We start from the raw sequence: 26,800 nt of genomic DNA, 5'->3' as shown, positions 1-26,800 counted from the left end.
GGTCTACTGTCATTCCTGGGACTCTGGGTCTGCTGTCATTCCTGGGACTCTGGGTCTGGTATCATTCCTGGGACTCTGGGTCTGGTGTCATTCCTGGGACTCTGGATCTGGTGTCATTCCTGGGACTCTGGATCTGGTGTCATTCCTGGGACTCTGGATCTGGTGTCATTCCTGGGGCGTGTCTTGCCATTGGTAGAGAAGCTGTGGTGTGGGCTATGGTCACGGTGTGTCCCAATACCTGAGTCAGTGTGTGTACGTGATGCAGTTCAGAACATGCTGTAGATGCTGACGTTTTTTATTAAATGCACTTCTGTGTGCCAATGCTTGGAAAATAGGAAGGTGCATAAACAAAACATATTCTCCACAAGGTCCACGCATGTCCGACAAGGCTGACTGTGGGAGGATTTGCCATCTGGATGCATTCCTTCACTTTTCCTTCATGTGTGTCCTTCTCAAGCGTGAGTTCCTGTTAGGTCTCTTATTTTTTTTAAACACCATATTTGTCTTGCTGTCTCACAGATGTGTGCTGTCCTGGGTATCAAACCTGTGGCTCTCCGTGAGTCCCGTGCTGCACTTCCTGCCGCTGCCTTGATTGGGCACCAAAGAGAGGGGGTCCGGTCTGATGAGGTACCTGCAGATTGGACACGGAGCGGTAAAAAGATTGCATCTCGTTCATTTCCTGCCCGTCACTCCTCAGTGGCGCCACAACCTCATGCACCATCTCATCTGATAAGCAGCTCACAATAACGCACAGTTCTGACTGGACAGGACTCACACTATTATGTTAGATCCACTATGGACTGGACTCTCACACTATTATGTTAGATCCACTATGGACTGGACTCTCACACTATTATGTTAGATCCACTATGAACTTGACTCACACTATTATGTTAGATCCACTATGGACTGGACTCTCACACTATTATGTTAGATCCACTATGGACTGGACTCTCACACTATTATGTTAGATCCACTATGAACTTGACTCACACTATTATGTTAGATCCACTATGGACTGGACTCTCACACTATTATGTTAGATCCACTATGGACTGGACTCTCACTATTATGTTAGATCCACTATGGACTGGACTCTCACTATTATGTTAGATCCACTATGGACAGGACTCACACTATTATGTTAGATCCACTATGGACTGGACTCTCACTATTATGTTAGATCCACTATGGACTGGACTCTCACTATTATGTTAGATCCACTATGGACTGGACTCTCACTATTATGTTAGATCCACTATGTTCTGACTGAAAAATTTTATTCTCATTTGGATGCGATGCAGTCATTTTACAAGACCAATAACCACAACCTCCACACGGTATCCGGCAAGGACAAGTCACAGGTGGAGAAAATCCTCAGTGCTGAACTCTGTAGAACTTGCACCTGGCAACAAGCTATCCATACACTTGGGTAAAACTGAATCCATCCTATTTGGGTCCCACATCAATCTCAAGAAAGTCAATGACTTCACTATAAAAGTGGGTGACATTGTTATCACCAGGAAGGGTGAGGTCACCTACCTAGGTTCCATTCTAGAGACTAATCTAGTGATGGGTTGATGAGGCGTCATGAAGCGTTTCGACACATTGCAAAACTGTATTGATACTGTGTCGATACTGTGTCACTAAATACTGACATCTGCTGGACATTAAAAATCCCTACAGGCAACCTATGGACCGACTCAACTGACACTGATTTGATGCCCTAGTACAGGGGTCACCAACCTTTTTGAAACCAAAAACTACTTCTTGGGTACTGATTAATGCGAAGGGCTACCAGTTTGATACACACTTAAATAAATAAATATATTGTCATTTGTAAGTTACACGTAAGTGTGATTTAAACAAGAATTGCTAAATAAATACATTTATATATATAAAAAAATGGGTATTTCTGTCTGTCATTCCGTCGTACATTTTTATTTTCCTTTTACGGAAGGTTTTTTGTAGAGAATAAATGATGAAAAAAACACTTAATTGAACGGTTTAAAAGAGGAGAAAACACGAAAAAAATTAAAATAAAATTTTGAAACATAGTTTATCTTCAATTTCGACTTTTTAAAATTCAAAATTCAACCGACAAAAAGAAGAGAAAAACTAGCTAATTTGAATCTTTTTGAAAAAATAAAAAAAATAATTTATGGAACATCATTAGTAATTTTTCCTGGTTAAGATACATTTTAGAATTTTGATGACATGTTTTAAATTGGTTAAAATCCAATCTGCACTTTGTTAGAATATTTAACAAATTGGACCAAGCTATATTTCTAACAAAGACAAATCACTATTTCTTCTAGATTTTCCAGAACAAAAATTTTAAAAGAAATTCAAAATACTTTGAAATAAGATTTAAATTTGATTCTACAGATTTTCTAGATTTGCCAGAATAATTTTTTTGAATTTTAATCATAGTAAGTTTGAAGAAATATTTCACAAATATTCTTCGTCGAAAAACCAGAAGCTAAAATATTTATTATTCTTTACAATAAAAAAAAATTTTTTTTTTTTACTTGAACATTGATTTAAATTGTCAGGAAAGAAGAGGAAGAAATGTAAAAGGTAAAAAGGTATATTTGTTTAAAAATCCTAAAATCATTTTTAAGGTTGTATTTTTTCTCTAAAATTGTATTTCTAAAAGTAATAAGAAGCAAAGTAAAAAATAAATGAATTTATTTAAACAAGTGAAGACCCATCCATCCATCCATTTTCTACCGCTTATTCCAAGTGAAGACCAAGTCTTTAAAATATTTTCTTGGATTTTCAAATTCTTTTTGAGTTTTGTCTCTTTTAGAATTAAAAATGTCGAGCAAAGCGAGACCAGCTTGCTAGTAAATAAATACAATTTAAAAAATAGAGGCAGCTCACTGGTAAGTGCTGCTCTTTGAGCTATTTTTAGAACAGGCCAGCGGGCGACTGATCTGGTCCTTACGGGCTACCTGGTGACCGCGGGCACCGCGTTGGTGACCCCTGCCCTAGTATATACAATAATATAAACCAAGTCATTGTATTTCATTTAGGATTATTTCATATCTTCATTTAAATAAAAATATATTTTTATCTTTTTTAGATACAGTCAATAAATAATGTGAACATGTATCATAACATGGAAATCTAAGAGAACGTGTTGTGGATGATTGTGGACTGGGAATTTTTTTAATTTTATTTATTTACACATTTTTATTAAAAAAAAAAAAAAAAAAAAGTTTTTCCGACGTATTACATTTTAGACGATTTCTCTTCTTAGTTATTATTTCTCCGGCTGTAGAAAAGAGCCGCTCACAGGGCACAGAGGAGGCGACACAGTTGGCGTATCGGTCACGTGACCAAAACAGCTCATGATCGGTCACGTGACTTTCTAAAAGCGGTACGCGCACCGACACAGGGTTTCGCTCTATGAGCTCGACGCATGCGCCGATGCATCGGTGTTGCCGGACCCATCACTAGGCTAATCTTTCCTGTGATAAAATGGCAACCAAGGTCATCAAAAAGGTCAACCAACGAACGATATTTCTCTACAGAATCTCCTCTCTGGTCAACAAAAGCACCATAAAGATTCTAGCAGGAACTCTCATTCAACCCTTTTTCCATTACGCATGCACCTCCTGGTACCCTAGCACCTCCAAAACCCTCAAATCTAGACTCCAAACATCCCAGAACAAGCTAGTCAGATTACTTCTAGACCTCCACCCCAGATCCCACCTCACTCCTACCCACTTTTCCAAAGTGGGCTCGCTCAGGGTGGAGGACAGAGTCAAACAACTTGCACTGAGCCTGGTCTATAAAATCCGCTACACCTCCCTGATACCGAAGTACATGTCAAACTACTTACTTAACGTAAATGACCGCCATAACCACAACACCAAGGGGAGCTCCACTAACCACGTTAAACCCAGATTCCGAACTAACAAAGGTCTTAACTCATTCTCTTTCTACGCCACATCAATATGGAATGCACTCCCAACAGGTGTAAAAGAAAGGGCATCTCTATCCTCCTTCAAAACCGCACTAAAAGAACACCTCCAGGCAACTTCAACCCTAAACTAACACCCTCCCTTCCTCATCCCACCTCCCCTGATTGTAAATAATCAAATGTAAATACTTATTCTTATGCTTTCTGATCTCTCTCTCTATGTCCACTACATATCCTACCAAGTCACACCTACACTGTTTCAATGTCCATTTCTCTGATGATGCAATTGTTGATGACTGAAGTGTTGATAACAACCAAACCTAACTCCCCCCACCCCGGATTGTAAATAATGTAAATAATTCAACATATATAATCTGATGATTAACTTGTGTGATGACTGTATTATGATGATAGTATATATCTGTATCATGACTTAAACAAGTGTAAAAACTTATTGGGGTGTTACCATTTAGTGGTCAATTGTACGGAATATGTACTGTACTGTGCAATCTACTAATACAACTTTCAATCAATCAATCAATTACACGTGTAATTCGCAATGGCGCCACTAGAGGCCACTGTTGCCTTGGTACATTGGTACCATTTCTTTGTTTAAAAAGAGCTCACTAAAACCCCCTTCCAGTACTTTCCATCATGCATGCACACGCACACACTTTCTGTTTGACGATGGTTTCAACGTGTAAACAAGCCAGAAGGAGTGGAGTAAACAATTCCAACTGAAAGTGTCAACATTTAGTCTTCTCAGCCTGATATTGAATTGCTTGTGAAATATTTTCCTGCAAGCAATTGTATAGTATAAGTAAATGGTTGGTAAGTAAATAGTAAAGAATGCTTTAAAAAAGCGTAGAAGTCAGGAAGATTTTTATTTTTTTTATTTTTATTTTTTTTTACAATCCGCAATGTTGTTAACAGCCACTAGGGGCAGAGCTGGGCGATACAGAAAACATCTTATCGCCCCCCCCATGTCAGTATATACCATAACACCTTTTTTGTTTCAATGTTACATTGCTAATAAGGGAGATGTACGGAGCCCCTAAAAGGACATGGGGGAATTTTTTTTGCTTATAATTGTTTTTTTGTTTGTTTGTTTTTTTAAGACATGTAGTTTCTCGTGCGTACCAAAAACTTTTTATAAAATTACAAAAAAAAAATAAATGTATAATTTTCACGAGATACATGTCTAAAAAAAAAAAATTTATTATTATTTTTTTATAACTTTATAAAAAGTTTCTCGTGCGCACGGACACGTACCAGGCAGCTGTGGTTGTTGTCTTACACAATAACTATAGCTTTATTCATGATAATGACGTGCATGTAAGCAAAATGCCATTTGTCAAATAATATCGGGAGTGGGAAATATTATACAGTAATATACGTGGATGTATTATTTTCTTGTTCAAAAATACATATTTCAATGAAAAATAACCTTCTGATGTGTTGACATCTCTACGGAGCCCCTAAAGGGACATGGGGGGGAAAAAAAAGTTAAATTTTTTTTTAGACATAGTTTCTCGTGCGCACGAGGAACTTTTTTATAAAGTTATAAAAAAAAAAAAAAAAAAAAAAAACATTTATTTTTATTTTAGACATGTATCTCGTGCGCACAAGATACATGTTTAAAATGTATCGCACGTGCGCACAAAAAACTTTTTATAAAGTTATAAAAAATAAATTAAAAAAAATTATTATAACTATTTTTTTTTAGACATGTATCGTGCGCACGAGAAACTTTTTATTAAAAAATTTTTTAAATTTTTTTTTTAATTTTAGACATGTATCTCGTGCGCACGAGATACATGTCTAAAATGTATCAATTCTCGTGCGTACGTGCGATATATTTTAGACATGTATCTTGTGCGCACGTGATACATGTCTAAAATAAAAAAAAATAAAAAATGTTTTTTATTTTTAAATGTTTTTTTTATAACTTTATAAAAAGTTTCTTGTGCGCAGATACATTTCTAAAATTAAAAAAAATTAAAAATGTTTTTTATTTTTAAATTTATTTTTTATAACTTTATAAAAAGTTTCTCGTGCGCACGTGCGATACATTTTAGACATGTATCTTGTGCGCACGAGATACATGTCTAAAATAAAAAAAAATTTAAAATGTTTTTTTTAATAAAAAGTTTCTCATGCGCATGATACATGTCTAAAAAAAAAACAAATTTTTTTTATTTTTTATTTTTTATAACTTTATAAAAAGTTTCTTGTGCGCACGAGATACATGTCTAAAATAAAATAAAATAAAAATGTTTTTTTTTTTATAAAAAGTTTCTCGTGCGCACGATACATGTCTAAAAAAAAAAAAAAAAAAAAATTTTTTTAAATTTATTTTTTAGAACTTTATAAAAAGTTTCTCGTGCGCACGAGATACATGTCTAAAAAAAAAGGTATCATTTTTTAAATTGATTTTTTATAACTTTATAAAAAGTTTCTCGTGCGCACGTGCGATACATTTTAAACATGTATCTCGTGCGCACGATATACATGTCTAAAATAAAAATAAAAAAATGTTTTTTTTATAAAAAGTTTCTCGTGCGCACGATACATGTCTAAAAAAAAAAAAAAAAAGAATTTTTAAAATTTATTTTTTATAACTTTATAAAAAATATCTCGTGCGCACGTGCGATACATTTTAGACATGTATCTCGTGCGCACGAGATACATGTCTAAAATAAAAGAAATAAAAAATGTTTTTTTTAATAAAAAGTTTCTCGTGCGCATGATACATGTCTAAAATAATAATAATAATAATAATTTTTTTAAATTTATTTTTTATAACTTTATAAAAAGTTTCTCGTGCGCACGTGCGATACATTTTAGACATGTATCTCGTGCGCACGATATACATGTCTAAAATAAAAGAAATAAAAAATGTTTTTTTTAATAAAAAGTTTCTCGTGCGCATGATACATGTCTAAAAAAATAATAATAATAATAATTTTTTTAAATTTATTTTTTATAACTTTATAAAAAGTTTCTCGTGCGCACGTGCGATACATTTTAAACATGTATCTTGTGCGCACGAGATACATGTCTAAAATAAAAAAATGAAAAATGTTTTTTTTTATAAAAAGTTTCTCGTGCGCACGATACATGTCTAAAAAAAATAATAATTTTTTTAAATTTATTTTTTATAATTTTATAAAAAGTTTCTCGTGCGCACTTGCGATACATTTTAGACATGTATCTCGTGCGCACGAGATACATGTCTAAAATAAAAAAATGAAAAATGTTTTTTTTTATAAAAAGTTTCTCGTGCGCACGATACATGTCTAAAAAAATAAATAATTTTTTTAAATTTATTTTTTATAATTTTATAAAAAGTTTCTCGTGCGCACTTGCGATACATTTTAAACATGTATCTCGTGCGCACGAGATACATGTTTAAAATAAAAAAAATAAAAAGTTTTTTTTATAAAAAGTTTCTTGTGTCTAAAAAAAAAAATAATTATAATTTTTTAAAATTTATTTTTTATAACTTTATAAAAAGTTTCTCGTGCGCACGGACACGTACCAGGCAGCTGTGGTTGTTGTCTTACACAATAACTAACCCTTTATTCATGATAATGACGTGCATGTAAGCAAAATGCCATTTGTCAAATAATATCGGGAGTGGGAAATATTATACAGTAATATACGTGGATGTACTATTTTCTTGTTCAAAAATATATATTTCAATGAAAAATAACCTTCTGATGTGTTGACATCTCTACGGAGCCCCTAAAGGGACATGGGGGGGAAAAAAAAGTTAAATTTTTTTTTAGACATAGTTTCTCGTGCGCACGAGGAACTTTTTTATAAAGTTATAAAAAAAAAAACAAAAAAAAAAAACATTTATTTTTATTTTAGACATGTATCTCGTGCGCACAAGATACATGTTTAAAATGTATCGCACGTGCGCACAAAAAACTTTTTATAAAGTTATAAAAAATAAATTAAAAAAAATTATTATAACTATTTTTTTTAGACATGTATCGTGCGCACGAGAAACTTTTTATTAAAAAATTTTTTAAATTTTTTTTTTAATTTTAGACATGTATCTCGTGCGCACGAGATACATGTCTAAAATGTATCAATTCTCGTGCGTACGTGCGATATATTTTAGACATGTATCTTGTGCGCACGTGATACATGTCTAAAATAAAAAAAAATAAAAAATGTTTTTTATTTTTAAATGTTTTTTTTATAACTTTATAAAAAGTTTCTTGTGCGCAGATACATTTCTAAAATTAAAAAAAATTAAAAATGTTTTTTATTTTTAAATTTATTTTTTATAACTTTATAAAAAGTTTCTCGTGCGCACGTGCGATACATTTTAGACATGTATCTTGTGCGCACGAGATACATGTCTAAAATAAAAAAAAATTTAAAATGTTTTTTTTAATAAAAAGTTTCTCATGCGCATGATACATGTCTAAAAAAAAAAACAAATTTTTTTTATTTTTTATTTTTTATAACTTTATAAAAAGTTTCTTGTGCGCACGAGATACATGTCTAAAATAAAATAAAATAAAAATGTTTTTTTTTTTATAAAAAGTTTCTCGTGCGCACGATACATGTCTAAAAAAAAAAAAAAAAAAAAATTTTTTTAAATTTATTTTTTAGAACTTTATAAAAAGTTTCTCGTGCGCACGAGATACATGTCTAAAAAAAAAGGTATCATTTTTTAAATTGATTTTTTATAACTTTATAAAAAGTTTCTCGTGCGCACGTGCGATACATTTTAAACATGTATCTCGTGCGCACGATATACATGTCTAAAATAAAAATAAAAAAATGTTTTTTTTATAAAAAGTTTCTCGTGCGCACGATACATGTCTAAAAAAAAAAAAAAAAAGAATTTTTAAAATTTATTTTTTATAACTTTATAAAAAATATCTCGTGCGCACGTGCGATACATTTTAGACATGTATCTCGTGCGCACGAGATACATGTCTAAAATAAAAGAAATAAAAAATGTTTTTTTTAATAAAAAGTTTCTCGTGCGCATGATACATGTCTAAAATAATAATAATAATAATAATTTTTTTAAATTTATTTTTTATAACTTTATAAAAAGTTTCTCGTGCGCACGTGCGATACATTTTAGACATGTATCTCGTGCGCACGATATACATGTCTAAAATAAAAGAAATAAAAAATGTTTTTTTTAATAAAAAGTTTCTCGTGCGCATGATACATGTCTAAAAAAATAATAATAATAATAATTTTTTTAAATTTATTTTTTATAACTTTATAAAAAGTTTCTCGTGCGCACGTGCGATACATTTTAAACATGTATCTTGTGCGCACGAGATACATGTCTAAAATAAAAAAATGAAAAATGTTTTTTTTTATAAAAAGTTTCTCGTGCGCACGATACATGTCTAAAAAAATAAATAATTTTTTTAAATTTATTTTTTATAATTTTATAAAAAGTTTCTCGTGCGCACTTGCGATACATTTTAAACATGTATCTCGTGCGCACGAGATACATGTTTAAAATAAAAAAAATAAAAAGTTTTTTTTATAAAAAGTTTCTTGTGTCTAAAAAAAAAAATAATTATAATTTTTTAAAATTTATTTTTTATAACTTTATAAAAAGTTTCTCGTGCGCACGTGCGATACATTTTAGACATGTATCTCGTGCGCACGAGATACATGTCTAAAATTAAAAAAGAAGAAGTTTTTTTTATAAAAAGTTTCTCGTGCGCACGATACATGTCTAAAAAAAAAAAAAAATTATAATTTTTTTAAATTTATTTTTTATAACTTTATATAAAGTGTCTCGTGCGCACGTGCGATACATTTTAGACATGTATCTCGTGCGCACGAGATACATGTCTAAAATAAAAAAATAAATTTTTTTTTATAAAAAGTTTCTCGTGCGCACGATACATGTCTAAAAAAAAAAAAAGTATAATTTTTTGAATTTATTTTTTATAACTTTATAAAAAGTTTCTCGTGCGCACGAGATACATGTCTGGACTGTTCCTCAGAGCGTAGGGTGAGACTGTAACTGAGTGTGCAGCTCCATGCGTTCTCCTCATTAGCAAAATTTAACTCTGTCTCTGCCTGATTCTTTGCTTCTTGTTCTGTTTAATAAATAGTTCGGTGCTTAAACCTGACAAGTTGATCTAAAACCTCAGAGAAGACAGTATTTTTTATGAGGAAAAAAACCTCGGAATTGATTGGAGTGTGGTGTTGTGTTGTCTTTCGTTACCCTAGACACTTGCTTTACTCTCAACATGACGACTAAAAATCCACTTTGCCCAACAATTTTTCCCCAAGCTCAAGTCGTCACGCTTTGAAAAGCCTTTGTGGTTTAAAAACATTACTTTGAGGAAAAACAGCGCCCTCTGCTGGGCTCCAGCATCTGCTAGTGTGTATGTGGTGTGTACTCACACAACATCGTGCAGCTCCAGCCTGATGTCTGGAGAAGGGTTGATAAGGATGTAAGACAGTCTGTTGCCTTGGTCCGTCATTCCGTCTGGAACAGGAAATGAAGTGGACACTCTGGCAAGATCGAGGCCATGGACATGCTCCGGACTTACTGAATCCAGTGGAAGAGAGGCCCAAATGCTTCATCCTGGTTCTCACCAGGGCATTCAGTTCCTGCCTCTCTGAGCGCCGGAACAGGGTCAGTCTCTGCTGGCTGATCCTCTCGGCGGCGCTTCCTGCGCCGCCTTTGGCCCCGCCGGAGCTGCGGCCGCCCTTCCGACTCAGCCGCCGCGCCCACTGCATGCTCTTCCTCCGAAGCAGCGGGTGGTCCGAAGAGTGGGACGAGGTGGAGATGGGCTCCGAGGAGGTGGAGTTTCGGTGAGCGCCGCTTCGAGACAGCAGGGGCTCTCTAGGTTCTCGGGTGTCCTCGTAGTCTTCCACTGTGATGGATACCTGGGACTGACATGTATCCACATACAAAAAGTATACTCTGTATCTGTGGCAGCATAGGAGAAAGTTAAGTGCAACTCTCATTGCACATAACTGTGGTGTGTTCAAAGACCCGCCATAAAGTTAGAAACAAAGGTGTAACTATGTTTTAAATCGTTCACGCTCATTATGAAAGACATGACGAGGACAAAGCTACGAACAATGGGAAACCGGGCTTTCTGCCCCGCCGCTCTCAGTCTGTGGAACGCTCTCCCTGACCACCTGAGGGCACCACAGACTGTGGATGCTTTTAAAAAAGGCTTAAAACCCCTTTTTTTTTTTTTTAAAAAAAAGCCTTTTTTTTTTTAGATATATGCATACTACTTCTAGCTATTTGGCTGTTCTAGTTTTTATTTGCATATTTTTTTATTATCTTTTTATTTTAATTTTTTGTAATACACAGAGGTGGGTAGAGTAGCCAGAAATTGTACTCAAGTAAGAGTACTGTTACTTTAGAGATTTATTACTCAAGTAAAAGTAAGGAGTAGTCACCCAAATATTTACTTGAGTAAAAGTAAAAAGTATGTTGTGAAAAAACTACTCAAGTACTGAGTAACTGATGAGTAACATACACACACATATCATATATATATATATATATATATATATATACATATATATATATTTATATATATACATACATATATATATATATATATATATATATATATATATATATATACACACACACACACATATATATATATATATATATATATATATATATACACACACACATATATATATATATAAATATATATATATATATATACATACACACACACACACATATATATATATATACACATATATATATATATATATATGCATACATTGATATACACAGTATATAATTTATATTTATTTATTTTGCCGTTTTTGTTTACATGTTAAAGGTGTTTTAATGAATATACATGCATGTTTAACACATATAGATTCCTTTCTTTCATGAAGACAAGAATATAAGTTGGTGTATTACCTGATTCTGATGACATGCATTGATTGGAATCAGACAGTAGTGCTGATAACGTCCACGTTTTCAAATGGAGGAGAAAAAAAAAGTTCCTCCTTTCTGTCTAATACCACATGAAAGTGGTTGGTTTTTGGCATCTTATTTGTCCAGCTTCCATATTCGTTTTCATACACTTTACAAGAAATACATTGGCGGCAAACTCCGTGGCTTGCTAGCTTGTTTGCGCTGGCTTTCGGAGACTCTTATTTTGAAAGCGCAGGCGCGATGGAGCGGCACTTTTATTGTGAAGACGGGAACTGTGCAGTCAGTCTTTAGGCTTTTGACGGGATGTACGGTTGAAATAAAAAAGGGTCTTTTTTCTTTCACACTTTTGATTGATTGATTGGAACTTTTATTAGTAGATTGCACAGTACAGTACATATTCCGTACAATTGACCACTAAATGGTAACACCCCAATACGTTTTTCAACTTGTTTAAGTCAGGTCATGTGACCGCCTGGCTCTGTTTGATTGGTCCAACGTCACCAGTGACTGCATCTGATTGGTGAAACGGAGTGAACGTCACCAGTGACTGTATTTGTTGAAACGCAGGCACTATGAAGGTCTGTCTGACAGACCAAAACAAACAAAGCGTGCATTAACAGATCGATAAAAATTAGTAGCGAGTAGCGAGCTGAATGTAGATAAAAGTAGCGGAGTAAAAGTAGCGTTTCTTCTCTATAAATATACTCAAGTAAAAGTAAAAGTATGTTGCATTAAAACTACTCTTAGAAGTACAATTTATCCCAAAAGTTACTCAAGTAGATGTAACGGAGTAAATGTAGCGCGTTACTACCCACCTCTGGTAATACACTGTAGCACTTTGAGGTTGTTTACTCAATGTAAAGTGCTTTTTACAAATAAAATCTATTATTATTATTATTATTATTATGACGAGGTATGTGTTTTTTTTTAATGCATTCAAACTCGAGATCATTTATTACGGCCATAAAACCCAATTAAAAAACATCCAAAAAGCGCCAACAATACTCCATTTACATTTGGTGAGTTGAATAATAACCAAGTATTAGTTAAAGTTCAAGTTAAAGTAGCAATGATTGTCACACACACACTAGGTGTGGCGAAATTATTCTCTGCATTTGACCCATCACCCTTGATCACCCCCTGGGAGGTGAGGGGAGCAGTGGGCAGCAGCGGTGGCCGCGCCCGGGAAGATATTGTTATTATGAGTGCTAACGCAGACAAACTATTTATAGCGGCGCCGTGATCACCAGCATGTGTGCCAATGTTTACATCATTGATTGATTATAATCACATTTAAGTGAATTAAGTAAGTTATAGGATTATTTAAAATCATATTCTGGCCACTTCATACTGAATTAGATTTTTTGTTGTTTTTTTTAAACAAAACCAAATTATTTAGTTTTTTTTATGTAAATATCTTCTAGATATGTTAATGCTATCTTTAAAAACCTAAAAACCTAATGAACATGTGTTTTAAAAAGCTGTTTTTTAACCAAATTCATGAAATAATTTGTTTTTAAGTGCATGTAAACATAATAACGAGTAATCTAATTAATTACTTTTATGTACGTTACAACGCCGTTACCGATACGTTTGATGTATTGTGACAAGCTCCTTTTTATGCGGTGGTATGTCAGCATGACAGCGTCAGGAGCACATCAAGTTCAATGCGGGAAATATCTTTTTACCAATAACTGGCACCACACTAAGATGCGGCAACATCACACAGCAAACAACGTAGGCTAAGTACACACACACACGTATACATACTACTACTACGAGCGAATATTGAGCAATAAATCAATGATTGAAATGACAAGCTTGCCATTCTACATACCCTGTCAGTGGATGAGAGGATATGACAGCTATTGAAGCACATTCAATTTCTTTATGACCACAGGTAACACAATCCAAAAAAGATTGAACAGAGCTGCCATCAAACTGTCGCTGCTAGGCTAACAAACACAGCCGAGCTACAATCCAGCGTTCTCGCTGATGTCACTTGGCACCGCCTTTAAAAGGAACACACACACTCTGCTCTCATGAAACATCACTCCACTGCATATGCCATTTAGTTAATGTTTTTTTTTAATGTAATGCATTAATTACTTTTCCTAGTAATTAATTATTAAAGAGTAATTATTTTAGTAATAAGATTACTTTTTTGGTAAAGTAACGAGTAACTATAATTAATTACTTTAATAAAGTAATTTTCAGAACACTGGCTGCAACTAATGACTATTTCAATAGTTGACTAATCTATTATCTGTCATGACTTGGTCTTGGGTGTTAGCTTTTCCGGGATGCAACGGAAAGTTGGCTCGGGCGAGACGGGAATGTAAGTACATTTTTATTTAAAGACTATAACTACAAAAAAAGGAAGTAAACAAAAGGCGCGCACAATGGCGGAGAACAAACTCTGAAACCAAAAAGACTATAAACATGGAACAAAAACTTACTTGGCTTGGACAAAAATAGTAGCATGAAGGATGGACATGGAAAGAAGTGTCAGGAATGGACAGAGCATAAATGTGAGGTCGTCAGAACGACAAACTGAAAAGAATGAACTTAAATACTATGGACATGATTAGTGAAAGCAGGTGCGTGACTCAAAATGTGAAACAGGTGCGTGACGTGACAGGTGAAAACTAATGGGTTGCTATGGTGATAAACAAGAGTGCACAATGAATCCAAACGTGGAACAGGCGAAACTAATGGGTAATCATGGAAACAAAACGAGGGAGTGAAAAGCCAGAAACTAAACAAAACATGACTAAGACAAAACATGATTACACAGACATGACATTATCTTAGCAAATAGCTGACTAATCGCTTTATGAAGCCTAAACTTATTCAGCGACTCTTGTGGGATCTGAGCCGAGGATGTCATCGTGGCTCGTGCAGCCCTTTGAGACACTCGTGATTTAGGGCTATATAAGTAAACATTGATTGATTGGCTCTAATTTAGCCAAGGCTTTTTTACATTTAGGTTAAGATAGTTTTAGGCACCTGCTAACTAAAAATGAAGACTAAAAAGATTAACTTCTTTGAGAAATGTATTACCTTAGCTAAGAGGTTATGTAATTGTTGCCATTGCTTTGTCTGTGACCTGGTCAGCAAAATAACTCAAAAAGTAATTTCATGAAAGTTTTATGTCCAAAATGGGATAAAAAAAACAAAACCCAACTGATTAGATTTTGGGCCTAAATTGGATAACCTACAGCTTTTGACATTGAAAACTTGTGAGAAGAAGTGAACATGGGGCAGTCAAGCAAGTAATAAGGATTGGAGTGTTTACATTGCTCCAAAAGGTTCATTATGTCTTCTCTTATATACTTTTTCAAATGTTCTTGTAATCAGACCATATTTTCAGTATATTAGATGGAATCTTTACATGACATGTAACACGAGGAAGAAAGAACATCAGAATGAATGTGAAAAAAGAGACAACTGGAAGGTTTACAAGAAGCCTCAAGTAAAAATCTGATCAGAAATTCTTAAAATCATTGCAAAATAAATAACCACATCATGGACCGGGACAACGGCACAGAAAGTAACAAACTCAAACGATTAAGGATTAAGGAGGCGATCGAACTAAGGAAGTGTGCTGGGTTAAACTTAACCATGTCAAAGTGTGTTGTTGACGAACCCCAAGATGCAGAGATGGCAGCAGGCTTGGTACAAGGAAACATGGTTTTAATGTTCAAAAATAAGAAAAGGAAAACACGAACCAGAAATCAGGAAGCAGGAACAGGAGTCAGGATCCAGGGAATAGCTTAAAGCACATAGCTAGCAACGACAGCAAACAACGACCGGTAGGAACGACAATTAATAATCCAGCCAAATTCGAATCTCGCAGAGATGTCCATGGCGGAGAGGCTTAACAAAGCATTAGAATTAATGGCTAAATTGAAGAGGAGTTCGGCTGCATTTCAAGCCCTCTCCCACCCATCCCTTTCGTCTGTGGGCCTGTCTGGGGACGTCTGGGATCCGTCCGTTGAGGGGGGGGCTAGGAGTGGTTGTGCAGCTGGGGAGGCACAGCTACTCCTCACCCCAGTGGGTCTGCAACAGACGTCACCATGCACTTCCGTGGGCCGGCAGACGTCACCATGCACTCCGGTGGGCCGGCAGACGCCACCATGCACTCCGGTGGGCCGGCAGACGCCACCATGCTCTCCGGTGGGCCGGCAGACGCCACCATGCACTCCGGTGGGCCGGCAGACGCCACCTTGCACTCCGGTGGGTCTACAACCTACGGCACCACCATCCTCCTCTCGGGTGGGCCAGCAGCAGAGGGCGCCGCCATCCTCGTCTCGGGTGGGCCAGCAGCAGAGGGCGCCGCCATCCTCGTCTCGGGTGGGCCAGCAGCAGAGGGCGCCGCCATCCTCGTCTCGGGTGGGCCAGCAGCAGAGGGCGCCGCCATCCTCGTCTCGGGTGGGCCAGCAGCAGAGGGCGCCGCCATCCTCGTCTCGGGTGGGCCAGCAGCAGAGGGCGCCGCCATCCTCGTCTCGGGTGGGCCAGCAGCAGAGGGCGCCGCCATCCTCGTCTCCGGTGGGCCAGCAGCAGAGGGCGCCGCCATCCTCGTCTCCGGTGGGCCAGCAGCAGAGGGCGCCACCATCCTCGTCTCCGGTGGGCCAGCAGCAGAGGGCGCCACCATCCTCGTCTCCAGTGGGCCAGCAGCAGAGGGCGCCACCATCCTCGTCTCCGGTGGGCCAGCATAGGGCGCCACCATCCTCGTCTCCGGTGGGCCAGCAGAGGGCGCCACCATCGTCTCCGGTGGGTTCTCCCACACCGGCGGACGAGCCGCCTCGCCAATTGCGGCGGCGTTCAACTCGCCGTCGCCACCTGACTCTTCCCTCCTGGTTGCGGGGACACTTGGCCTGGCGGCCCACCTCCTTGTCCTCCCTCCACCCTCCCGTGACTTTGGACTTTTTTTGGGGGGGGGGGGGGTTTCTAAAACGTCTGGTATCCGTTATGGGAAGGGGGGCTACTGTCAGGCTTGTCCCTGACAGTTTGGTGAAGTTTTAGTTTTTCCTCTGTCATTTCCTGTCAACGCTCTTATTTTGTTTATTTCCTACTTGTCTCCCTGAGTGCTGTGTCCCCTCAGCTGTGGCTGATTGGCACCTGGCCACACCTGGTGTCAATCAGCCAGCTGCTATTTAAACCTGCCTTCCCCTCCAGTCAATGCTGGATTATTGTCATCACTACCTGTCGTTGCTAGCTATGTGCTTTAAGTTATTCCCTGGATCCTGACTCCTGTTCCTGCTTCCTGGTTTCTGGTTCGTGTTTTCCTTTTCTTTATTTTTACTTTTGAACATTAAAACCATGTTTCCTTGTACCAAGCCTGCTGCCATCTCTGCATCTTGGGGTTCGTCAACAACACACCTTGACAAACCAGGTAGACTTGACAGGTCTGCCTGCTTGGCCACACCTATAAGAAACAGCTGATAGGCGACACGTCACAGTGGTCAGGTGACCCTTCTGAAGAAGACTGCAGTCGAAACATTCGAGGTAAAGATTCCATCCACCAGAAAATATGGTCTGATGACAAGAACATTTGAAAAAGGGAGTGTTTGCAACTGACCTCTGAAACAGGAAGCTTGTGGGCTTCTGTTCTGTAGATACCGATTGGAATGTCCCCTGTGGAGGAGCACAGTTTCTGGTACAGCCTGCCATAAGTCCGTATCCACAAGTCTTCCTCTGTGATTTTCATCTAGAAGACATACGTCGCACAAGTCATGGACTCATCTTTTTTGATGCACAAGACTGAATTCAAAGTTGCCGTTTCTCTTACAGCACAAAGGAACCCTGAACCCGGCATGGAGTCAAGACCCAGGAGCAGCCTGGTAATGGAGATCATGTAGTCCTTGACGAAGGACTGTAAACGGATGACAATTGACTGGTGGCCACGGCAAGGTGCAACGTTGCAGGTGTCTTTTAAATGTGCTACCTGGTAAAGGAGCGTGTCCAGCATGCTGACGCTGAACACTTTGCCTGCAGCGAATGGCAGACGGAACATGAACACAAGGTTGGATCCTCTTTCCCTTTCCTTCTGCAGAGAACACAACACACGCACACTCACACTATTTCTGTTTGATGACGCTTCAAATGTTGCAAAAACATTATTCGGAAATAGGAATGCACAGACGTCAAGAGACGACTACACACACAAATATACAGTGGTGGTCAAAAGTGTACATACTAGAGATGCGCGGTTTGCGGACACAACCGCGGAGTCCGCGGATAATCCGCGGGTCGGGCGGTTGAAATAAAAAAAAATTAGATTTTATCCGCGGGTCGGGCGGTTGAAATTAAAATAAATTAGATTTTAAATAGATTCAGGCGGGTGGCGGTTAAACCAATTCGGAAATATACAGGTAAAAGCCAGTAAATTAGAATATTTTGAAAAACTTGATTTATTTCAGTAATTGCATTCAAAAGGTGTAACTTGTACATTATATTTATTCATTGCACACAGACTGATGCATTCAAATGTTTATTTCATTTAATTTTGATGATTTGAAGTGGCAACAAATGAAAATCCAAAATTCCGTGTGTCACAAAATTAGAATATTGTGTAAGGGTTAAATTTTGAAGACACCTGGTGCCACAAACTAATCAGCTGATTAACTCAAAACACCTGCAAAGGGCTTTAAATGGTCTCTCAGTCCAGTTCTGAAGCCTACACAAACATGGGGAAGACTTCAGATTTGACAGCTGTCCAAAAGGCAACCATCGACACATTGCACAAGGAGGGAAAGACACAAAAGGTTATTGCTGAAGAGGCTGGCTGTTCTCAGAGCTCTGTGTCCAAACACATTAATGGAGAGGCAAAGGGAAGGAAAAACTGTGGTCAGAAAAAGTGTACAAGCGATAGGGATCACCGCGCCCTGGTCAAGATTGTGAAAAAAAACCCATTCAAAAATGTGGGGGAGATTCAGAAGGAGTGGACAGCTGCTGGAGTCAGTGCTTCAAGATCCACCACCAAGAGACGCTTGAAAGACATGGGTTTCAACTGCCACATACCTCGTGTCAAGCCACTGTTGACCAAGAAACAGCGCGCAAAGCGTCTCACCTGGGCTAAGGAAAAAAAGAGCTGGACTGCTGCTGAGTGGTCCAAAGTCATGTTTTCTGACGAAAGCAAATTTTGCATTTCCTTTGGAAATCGAGGTCCCAGAGTCTGGAGGAAGACAGGAGAGGCACAGGATCCACGTTGCCTGAAGTCTAGTGTAAAGTTTCCACCATCAGTGATGGTTTGGGGTGCCATGTCATCTGCTGGTGTCGGTCCACTCTGTTTCCTGAGATCCAGGGTCAACGCAGCCGTCTACCAGCAAGTTTTAGAGCACTTCATGCTTCCTGCTGCTGACCTGCTCTATGGAGATGGAGATTTCAAGTTCCAACAGGACTTGGCGCCTGCACACAGCGCAAAATCTACCCGTGCCTGGTTTACGGACCATGGTATTTCTGTTCTAAATTGGCCCGCCAACTCCCCTGACCTTAGCCCCATAGAAAATCTGTGGGGTATTGTGAAAAGGAAGATGCAGAATGCCAGACCCAAAAACGCAGAAGAGTTGAAGGCCACTATCAGAGCAACCTGGGCTCTCATAACACCTGAGCAGTGCCAGAAACTCATCGACTCCATGCCACGCCGCATTAACGCAGTAATTGAGGCAAAAGGAGCTCCAACCAAGTATTGAGTATTGTACATGCTCATATTTTTCATTTTCATACTTTTCAGTTGGCCAACATTTCTAAAAATCCCTTTTTTGTATTAGCCTTAAGTAATATTCTAATTTTGTGACACACGGAATTTTGGATTTTCATTTGTTGCCACTTCAAATCATCAAAATTAAATGAAATAAACATTTGAATGCATCAGTCTGTGTGCAATGAATAAATATAATGTACAAGTTACACCTTTTGAATGCAATTACTGAAATAAATCAAGTTTTTCAATATATTCTAATTTACTGGCTGTTACCTGTATATTGAGTAAAACATGCTTGAAACTAGAATATCAAGTGTTGCAAAGCTGTGTCATCAACACTCACAAGTATAAAACTACTTTTTTAAAGTCATCATTTCTTATTTCAAGCATGAAAAAAAAAAATCATGACTTTGACACAATTGTGTCTCATAATTAAAACAGATGACAGCCAAATAGACTTTGCTGTTTTATTTTCAATGAAACAATAGAAAATAGGTACTCATATAGTAGTACAGTTGGCACAGTACAGTAAACTGACAGTTAATATTTAAACATTTAACATTTCAAACAATTTTGAACAGAAATAGTTCATGCACATTCAGATGAATTCTTCAAAATTACAATTAATTGACTGAAAGAGCACACACTTGGCGCGATGATGTCATGTTATCCATGGAAAAATGCATTTTTAGACAATATGATTTGCCTGAGTGGCTAGGAGACCCCGAGAGTAACAAGCGCTTGCCTTGTTGCCTTTCCATTAACAACAATAAACTAGTTTTTAGTATAAGTTTGCTGGTTTCAAGAAATGTAATGCTGAGCGCATATCATTAATGGCACTAGCATTTACTTCATTTAAGAATATTTTTCAACATATTGAGCAAAAAGGTGTCTTTTTTTTCTACCAAGAAAAGTGCACTTGTTATTAGTGAGAATATACTTTTTTAAAGCTATTTTTGGGTTCATTGAAGTTAGCTAATTTGACATGTTTTGGAAAGTCTTGACAAGCCAAATTTTCTTGTTCTATTGGCAGATAATTTTGCTTAGTTCAAATAAAATACCCCTCATTTTTGTATTTTTTTTTCTTGTTTTTGAACACTGACTTTTTGCTGTGTACAACTCTTATTTTGTTGTGATGTAGTGATTGGAGCACATACTTGTTGGTCACAAAAAACATTCATGAAGTTTGCTTCTTTTATGAATTTATTATGGCTCTACTGAAAATGTGAGGGTCAAAAGTATACATACAGCAACATACATGATCAATTTTGGTGATGTAGAAAAGTTACAATCAAATCAAATGAGCTTCATGGCTCTTAACTCGGAATGATGTTCGAAACTGGTTCTCCCGATTGTTCGATAAGAAAAGAACCGATTCCATGGATTCGAATCCCTTTTTGAGAAACGGTTCCTGTTATCGAAGCCACTAAAGTAAAGAAAAAGATTTGGTTCTTTATTCGAATCCCGAGTCACAGGAAATGCCCTGTGGCACATCACAGGAAATGACGTAGCTCAGTCATTCGGCGGCAGATACAGAAAGCAGCAACAACAATGGACCGGAAAAAACGCTCCAAGACGTGGCTTCACTTTACTAAGAAATTCGAGGAGGAAACTGCTATTTGCAATTATTGCCAGGCTTCGCTTTCCCGTAAGGGGAGCAGTACAACAAACACGATGAAACATGTTCAGGCCGTACATAACCTGAAGGTTAGAGAAAGGTGTCGTGGAGAAGCAGCGACAGAGATGACGAAACACGCCCTTCTTCCTCTGCTTCAACCTGCAGTCCCAGTGATAGTGCCGGTGAGTAACTAACGTCAACTGTTGCCGATTCATTTCCATATCTGCTCATTTGTAGCCTTTAGGCTAAAATAAGGTTACCTCCTATGTCAACGAGGACTGCAGTAATGTTAGCTAGACTAACGTTACCTAAGCATAGTCAGTGCCTAACGTTAACGTTAGCCTTTTTGTATGTGTCTGATAACATTAACGGTATCTTGTAGCCTACACCACTCCAGAGTTTGCAGGTCTGTCTAATAAACTAGTGCTTGCAAGATGTGAATTAAGTAATGTTAACGTTATCCTATTTCAGGTATTGAGTTTTTTTTCCATATACAACAACCTATCTGGATTCGATAAGAGAATCGATAAGGAATCGGTTCGATAAGAGGATTCGATAATGGCATCGAAATCGATAATTTCTTAACAAACATCATCCCTACTCTTAACTTCATGTGAGTGATTATGATTGACGACACCTGTTGACTTCTCCGAGCACATTTAAGTAGGGCTCATGTGATGCAGTCATTAGACTCGCTTACAAACGCCACAATGGGAAAGTCAAAGGAACTCAGCACAGATCAGAAAAAACTAATCATTGAAGTCACTTGGAGCCATTTCAAAGCAGCTTAAGGTCCCAAGAGCAACTGTGCAGAAAAATTGTTCGTAAGTATAAAGTGCATGGCACAGTTTTGTCACTGCCATGATCAGGAAAAAAACGCAAGCTTTTAACTACTGCTGAGAGAAAATTGGTCAGGATGATCAAGAGTCAAGCGAGAACCACCAAAAAGCAGGTCTGCAATGAATTGGAAGCTGCTGGAACACAGGTGTCAGTGTCCACAGTCAAGCCTGTTTTGCATGGCCATGGACTGAGAGACTAACATGCAAGAAGCAAGAAGGAAGCCCTTGCTCCAGAAGCCACACCTTAAGGCTCGTCTAAAGTTTGCTGCAGATCACATGGACAAAGATAAGACCTTCTGGAGGAAAGTTCTGTGGTCAGATGAAACAAAAATGGAGCTGTTTGGCCACAATACCCAGCAATATGTTTGGAGGAGAAAAGGTGAGACCTTTAATCCCAGGAACACCATACCTACCATCAAGCATGGTGGTGGTAGTATTATGCTCTGGGGCCTGTTTTGCTGCCAATGGAACTGGTGATTTAAATAGGACAATGAAAAAGGAAGATTAGCTCCAAATTCGGAGGTTGGGTCTTGGGCGCAGTTGGGTGTTCCAACAGGACAATGACCCCAAACACACCTCAAAAGTGGTAAAGGAATGGCTAAATCAGGCTAGAACGAAGGTTTTAGAATGGCCTTCCCAAAGTCCTGACTTAAATGTGTGGACAATGCTGAAGAAAAAAAAAAGTCATATGTCCACTGATGTTTAAAAACTCTACACTTGAAATCTATTTTACGTTTCCCCAACGACTTTTATTGTGAAAGTTACTGACTGTTCAGTCCAAGATGGCGGACGACTGGCGTAAACACGCCACAATATATAATAAATACATACAGCAATATTGCCCCCTTGTGGAACTGTGCCGTCACAACTCCCTCCTCCAACCCATAACAGTCCTGACTTAAACGTGTGGACAATGCTGAAGAAACAAGTCCATGTCAGAAAACCAACACATTTGCACCAATTTTGTCAAGAGGAGTGGTCAAGTGGTCAAGCAGAAGCTTGTGGATGGCTACCAAAAGCGCCTTATTGCAGGTCAACTTGCCAAGGGACATGTAAGCAAATATTAACATTGCTGTATGTATACTTTTGACCCTCACATTTTCAAAAGTTATGAACAGAATCGGTGACAAAGGGCAGCCTTGGCGGAGTCCAACCCTCACTGGAAACGTGTCCGACTTACTGCCGGCAATGCGGACCGAGCTCTGACACTGATCATACAGGGAGCGGACTGCCACAATCAGACAGTCCGATACCCCATACTCTCTGAGCACTCCCCACAGGACTTCCCGAGGGACACGGTCGAATGCCTTCTCCAAATCCACAAAACACATGTAGACTGGTTGGGCAAACTCCCATGCACCCTCAAGGACCCTGCCGAGAGTATAGAGCTGGTCCACAGTTCCACGACCAGGACGAAAACCACACTGTTCCTCCTGAATCCGAGGTTCGACTATCCGGCGTAGCCTCCTCTCCAGTACCCTTGAATAGACCTTACCAGGAAGGCTGAGGAGTGTGATCCCACGATAGTTAGAACACACCCTCCGGTTCCCCTTCTTAAAGAGAGGAACCACCACCCCGGTCTGCCAATCTAGAGGCACCGCCCCCGATGTCCACGCGATGCTGCAGAGTCTTGTCAACCAAGACAGCCCCACAGCATCCAGAGCCTTAAGGAACTCCGGGCGGATCTCATCTACCCCCGGGGCCTTGCCACCAACGAGCTTTTTAACTACCTCAGCAACCTCAGCCCCAGAAATAGGAGAGTCCACCACAGGCTCCCCAGGCACTACTGTTCATAACTTTTATGGACAGAATTTCTAGGCGCAGTCAAGGCGTTGAGGGGATCTGGTTTGGTGGTTGCAGGATTAGGTCTCTGCTTTTTGCAGATGATGTGGTCCTGATGGCTTCATCTGGCCAGGATCTTCAGCTCTCACTGGATCGGTTCGCAGCCGAGTGTGAAGCGACTGGGATGAGAATCAGCACCTCCAAGTCCGAGTCCATGGTTCTCGCCCGGAAAAGGGTGGAGTGCCATCTCCGGGTTGGGGAGGAGATCTTGCCCCAAGTGGAGGAGTTCAAGTACCTCGGAGTCTTGTTCACGAGTGAGGGAAGAGTGGATCGTGAGATCGACAGGCGGATCGGTGCGGCGTCTTCAGTAATGCGGACGCTGTATCGATCCGTTGTGGTGAAGAAGGAGCTGAGCCGGAAGGCAAAGCTCTCAATTTACCGGTCGATCTACGTTCCCATCCTCACCTATGGTCATGAGCTTTGGGTTTTGACTGAAAGGGCAAGATCACGGGTACAAGCGGCCGAAATGAGTTTCCTCCGCCGGGTGGCGGGGCTCTCCCTTAGAGATAGGGTGAGAAGCTCTGTCATCCGGGGGGAGCTCAAAGTAAAGCCGCTGCTCCTCCACATCAAGAGGAGCCAGATGAGGTGGTTCGGGCATCTGGTCAGGATGCCACTCGATCGCCTCCCTAGGGAGGTGTTTAGGGCGCGTCCGACCGGTAGGAGGCCGCGGGGAAGACCCAGGACACGTTGGGAAGACTATGTCTCCCGGCTGGCCTGGGAACGCCTCGGGGTCCCACAGGAAGAGCTGGACGAAGTGGCTGGGGAGAGGGAAGTCTGGGCTTCCCTGCTTAGGCTGCTGCCCCCGCGACCCGACCTCGGATAAGCGGAAGAAGATGGATGGATGGATGGCATTTTCAGTAGAGCCATAATAAATTCATAAAAGAAGCAAACTTCATGAATGTTTTTTGTGAGCAACAAGTATGTGCTCCAATCACTACATCACAAAAAAATAGAAATGATTGTAAAGTCAAGACAGCCATGACATGATGTTCTTTACAAGTCTATGTACACTGTACTCCACTGTATGCAGGTGAACCGAGGTCACGTTTACCTTTTCCAGCTTGGACAGAGCTTGAGAGTAGTGGTCTTTGACTTTGAACTGCATGAAGCGCATGTTGGCAGGATGTGTGAGCTCAGTGATAATACTCAGAGCTGGAAACAATCTGCAATGCGCACACACACCACAAAAGGTCAGGAAAACAATCATAGACTTTGAGACTTTTTTGGCCGAGGCAGACCTGAAAAGGGTCTGGACGTTGACGATGGTCTTTGCATCGGCCATGTAGTCCTCCTCCGCGATCATGGAGCTCTCCTTGTCAACCACCACCATGGTGTCGGCGAAGGTCACGCCACACCGCAGCAAACTGTCCAGACTACAGGGAGTGCAGAGGTCAGTGTCAGAGGGCACATCAGGTCAAGTGATGAAGATGAAGATGAGGGTCAGAATCATCGTGTGTGGTCTTCATATCTTACTCACCTAGCGGAGACACTTCCTGCCACTTAATGACACCATTTGGCACAAAAGACATTCACATTGGAGCAAGTATTGGACACTTTCAACCACAAAGGTGCCTCTATGAGTCATTATTTGTCACATAGATGCCATTCCATCCATTTTCTACCACTTGTCCCTTTCGGGGTCGCGGGGGCGTGCTGGAGCCTATCTCACAGTCCTGGTCAAATGTGTACATAGACTTGTAAAGAACATCATGTCATGGCTGTCAATCATTTCTACAACTCTTATTTTTTTGTGATGTACACTCTTAGAAATAAAAGTGCTAAGTAGAACCATATAAGGTTCTTCGGCTCGTCCTCATAGGAGAACCCTTTTTGGCTCCAGGTAGAACCTTTTTATAAAGGTTCCACCTGGAACCCTTTTGGAGGGTGCTACCTAGAACTGTGTGTGTAAGGTTCCACCCAGAACCCCCCATGAGAGGTTCTACAGAGAACCCACGCAGGGAGTTCCACTAAGAACCCTTTCATGTTTCAAGGGTTTCATCTAGAACCCACACAGGGAGTTCCACTAAGAACCCTTTCGTATTTCAAGGGTTTCATCTAGAACCCACACAGGGAGTTCCACTAAGAACCCTTTTGTATTTCAAGACTTTCATCTAGAACCCACGCAGGGAGTTCCACTAAGAACCCTTTCGTATTTCAAGGGTTTCATCTACAATCCACACAGGGAGTTCCACTAAGAACCCTTTCGTTTGTCAAGGGTTTCATCTAGAACCCATGCAGGGAGTTCCACTAAGAACCCTTTCGTATTTCAAAGGTTTCATCTAGAACCCACACAGGGAGTTCCACTAAGAACCCTTTCGTTTGTCAAGGGTTTCATCTAGAACCCGTGCAGGGAGTTCCACTAAGAACCCTTTCATGTTTCAAGGGTTTCATCTAGAACCCACGCAGGGAGTTCCACTAAGAACCCTTTCGTATTTCAAGGGTTTCATCTAGAACCCACACAGGGAGTTCCACTAAGAACCCTTTCGTTTGTCAAGGGTTTCATCTAGAACCCATGCAGGGAGTTCCACTAAGAACCCTTTCATATTTCAAGGGTTTCATCTAGAACCCACACAGGGAGTTCCACTAAGAACCCTTTTGTATTTCAAGACTTTCATCTAGAACCCACGCAGGGAGTTCCACTAAGAACCCTTTCGTATTTCAAGGGTTTCATCTAGAACCCACACAGGGAGTTCCACTAAGAACCCTTTTGTATTTCAAGACTTTCATCTAGAACCCACGCAGGGAGTTCCACTAAGAACCCTTTCATATTTCAAGGGTTTCATCTAGAACCCACACAGGGAGTTCCACTAAGAACCCTTTTGTATTTCAAGACTTTCATCTAGAACCCACGCAGGGAGTTCCACTAAGAACCCTTTCATATTTCAAGGGTTTCATCTAGAACCCACACAGGGAGTTCCACTAAGAACCC

The 26,800-nt window shown here is 39.3% G+C and overlaps 1 protein-coding gene across 2 annotated transcripts in view; it reads right to left on the bottom strand.

The window, feature by feature from the left end:
• Positions 1 to 207: 207 nt before the first annotated feature.
• The window catches only part of kcnt2b (potassium sodium-activated channel subfamily T member 2b), a 222,138-nt gene continuing 195,545 nt past the window's right edge, over positions 208 to 26,800 (bottom strand). The window contains exons 23-30 of one of the 2 annotated variants that reach the window (XM_061982089.1): positions 25,110 to 25,244; positions 24,923 to 25,034; positions 17,815 to 17,916; positions 17,659 to 17,742; positions 17,449 to 17,577; positions 10,492 to 10,837; positions 10,343 to 10,427; positions 208 to 631 (exon numbers count right to left, since the gene is read on the bottom strand). In XM_061982089.1, the coding sequence (XP_061838073.1) occupies positions 514 to 631; positions 10,343 to 10,427; positions 10,492 to 10,837; positions 17,449 to 17,577; positions 17,659 to 17,742; positions 17,815 to 17,916; positions 24,923 to 25,034; positions 25,110 to 25,244 (1,111 nt within the window). In that variant the 3' untranslated portion in view covers positions 208 to 513. The remainder of the gene's footprint in view (positions 632 to 10,342; positions 10,428 to 10,491; positions 10,838 to 17,448; positions 17,578 to 17,658; positions 17,743 to 17,814; positions 17,917 to 24,922; positions 25,035 to 25,109; positions 25,245 to 26,800) is intronic. The other variant, XM_061982090.1, reaches the window with a different exon arrangement.

Source organism: Nerophis lumbriciformis, linkage group LG24, assembly GCF_033978685.3.
Source record: "Nerophis lumbriciformis linkage group LG24, RoL_Nlum_v2.1, whole genome shotgun sequence".
Lineage (NCBI taxonomy): Eukaryota > Metazoa > Chordata > Actinopteri > Syngnathiformes > Syngnathidae > Nerophis > Nerophis lumbriciformis.
This window is presented reverse-complemented; position numbering and strand designations above follow the sequence as displayed.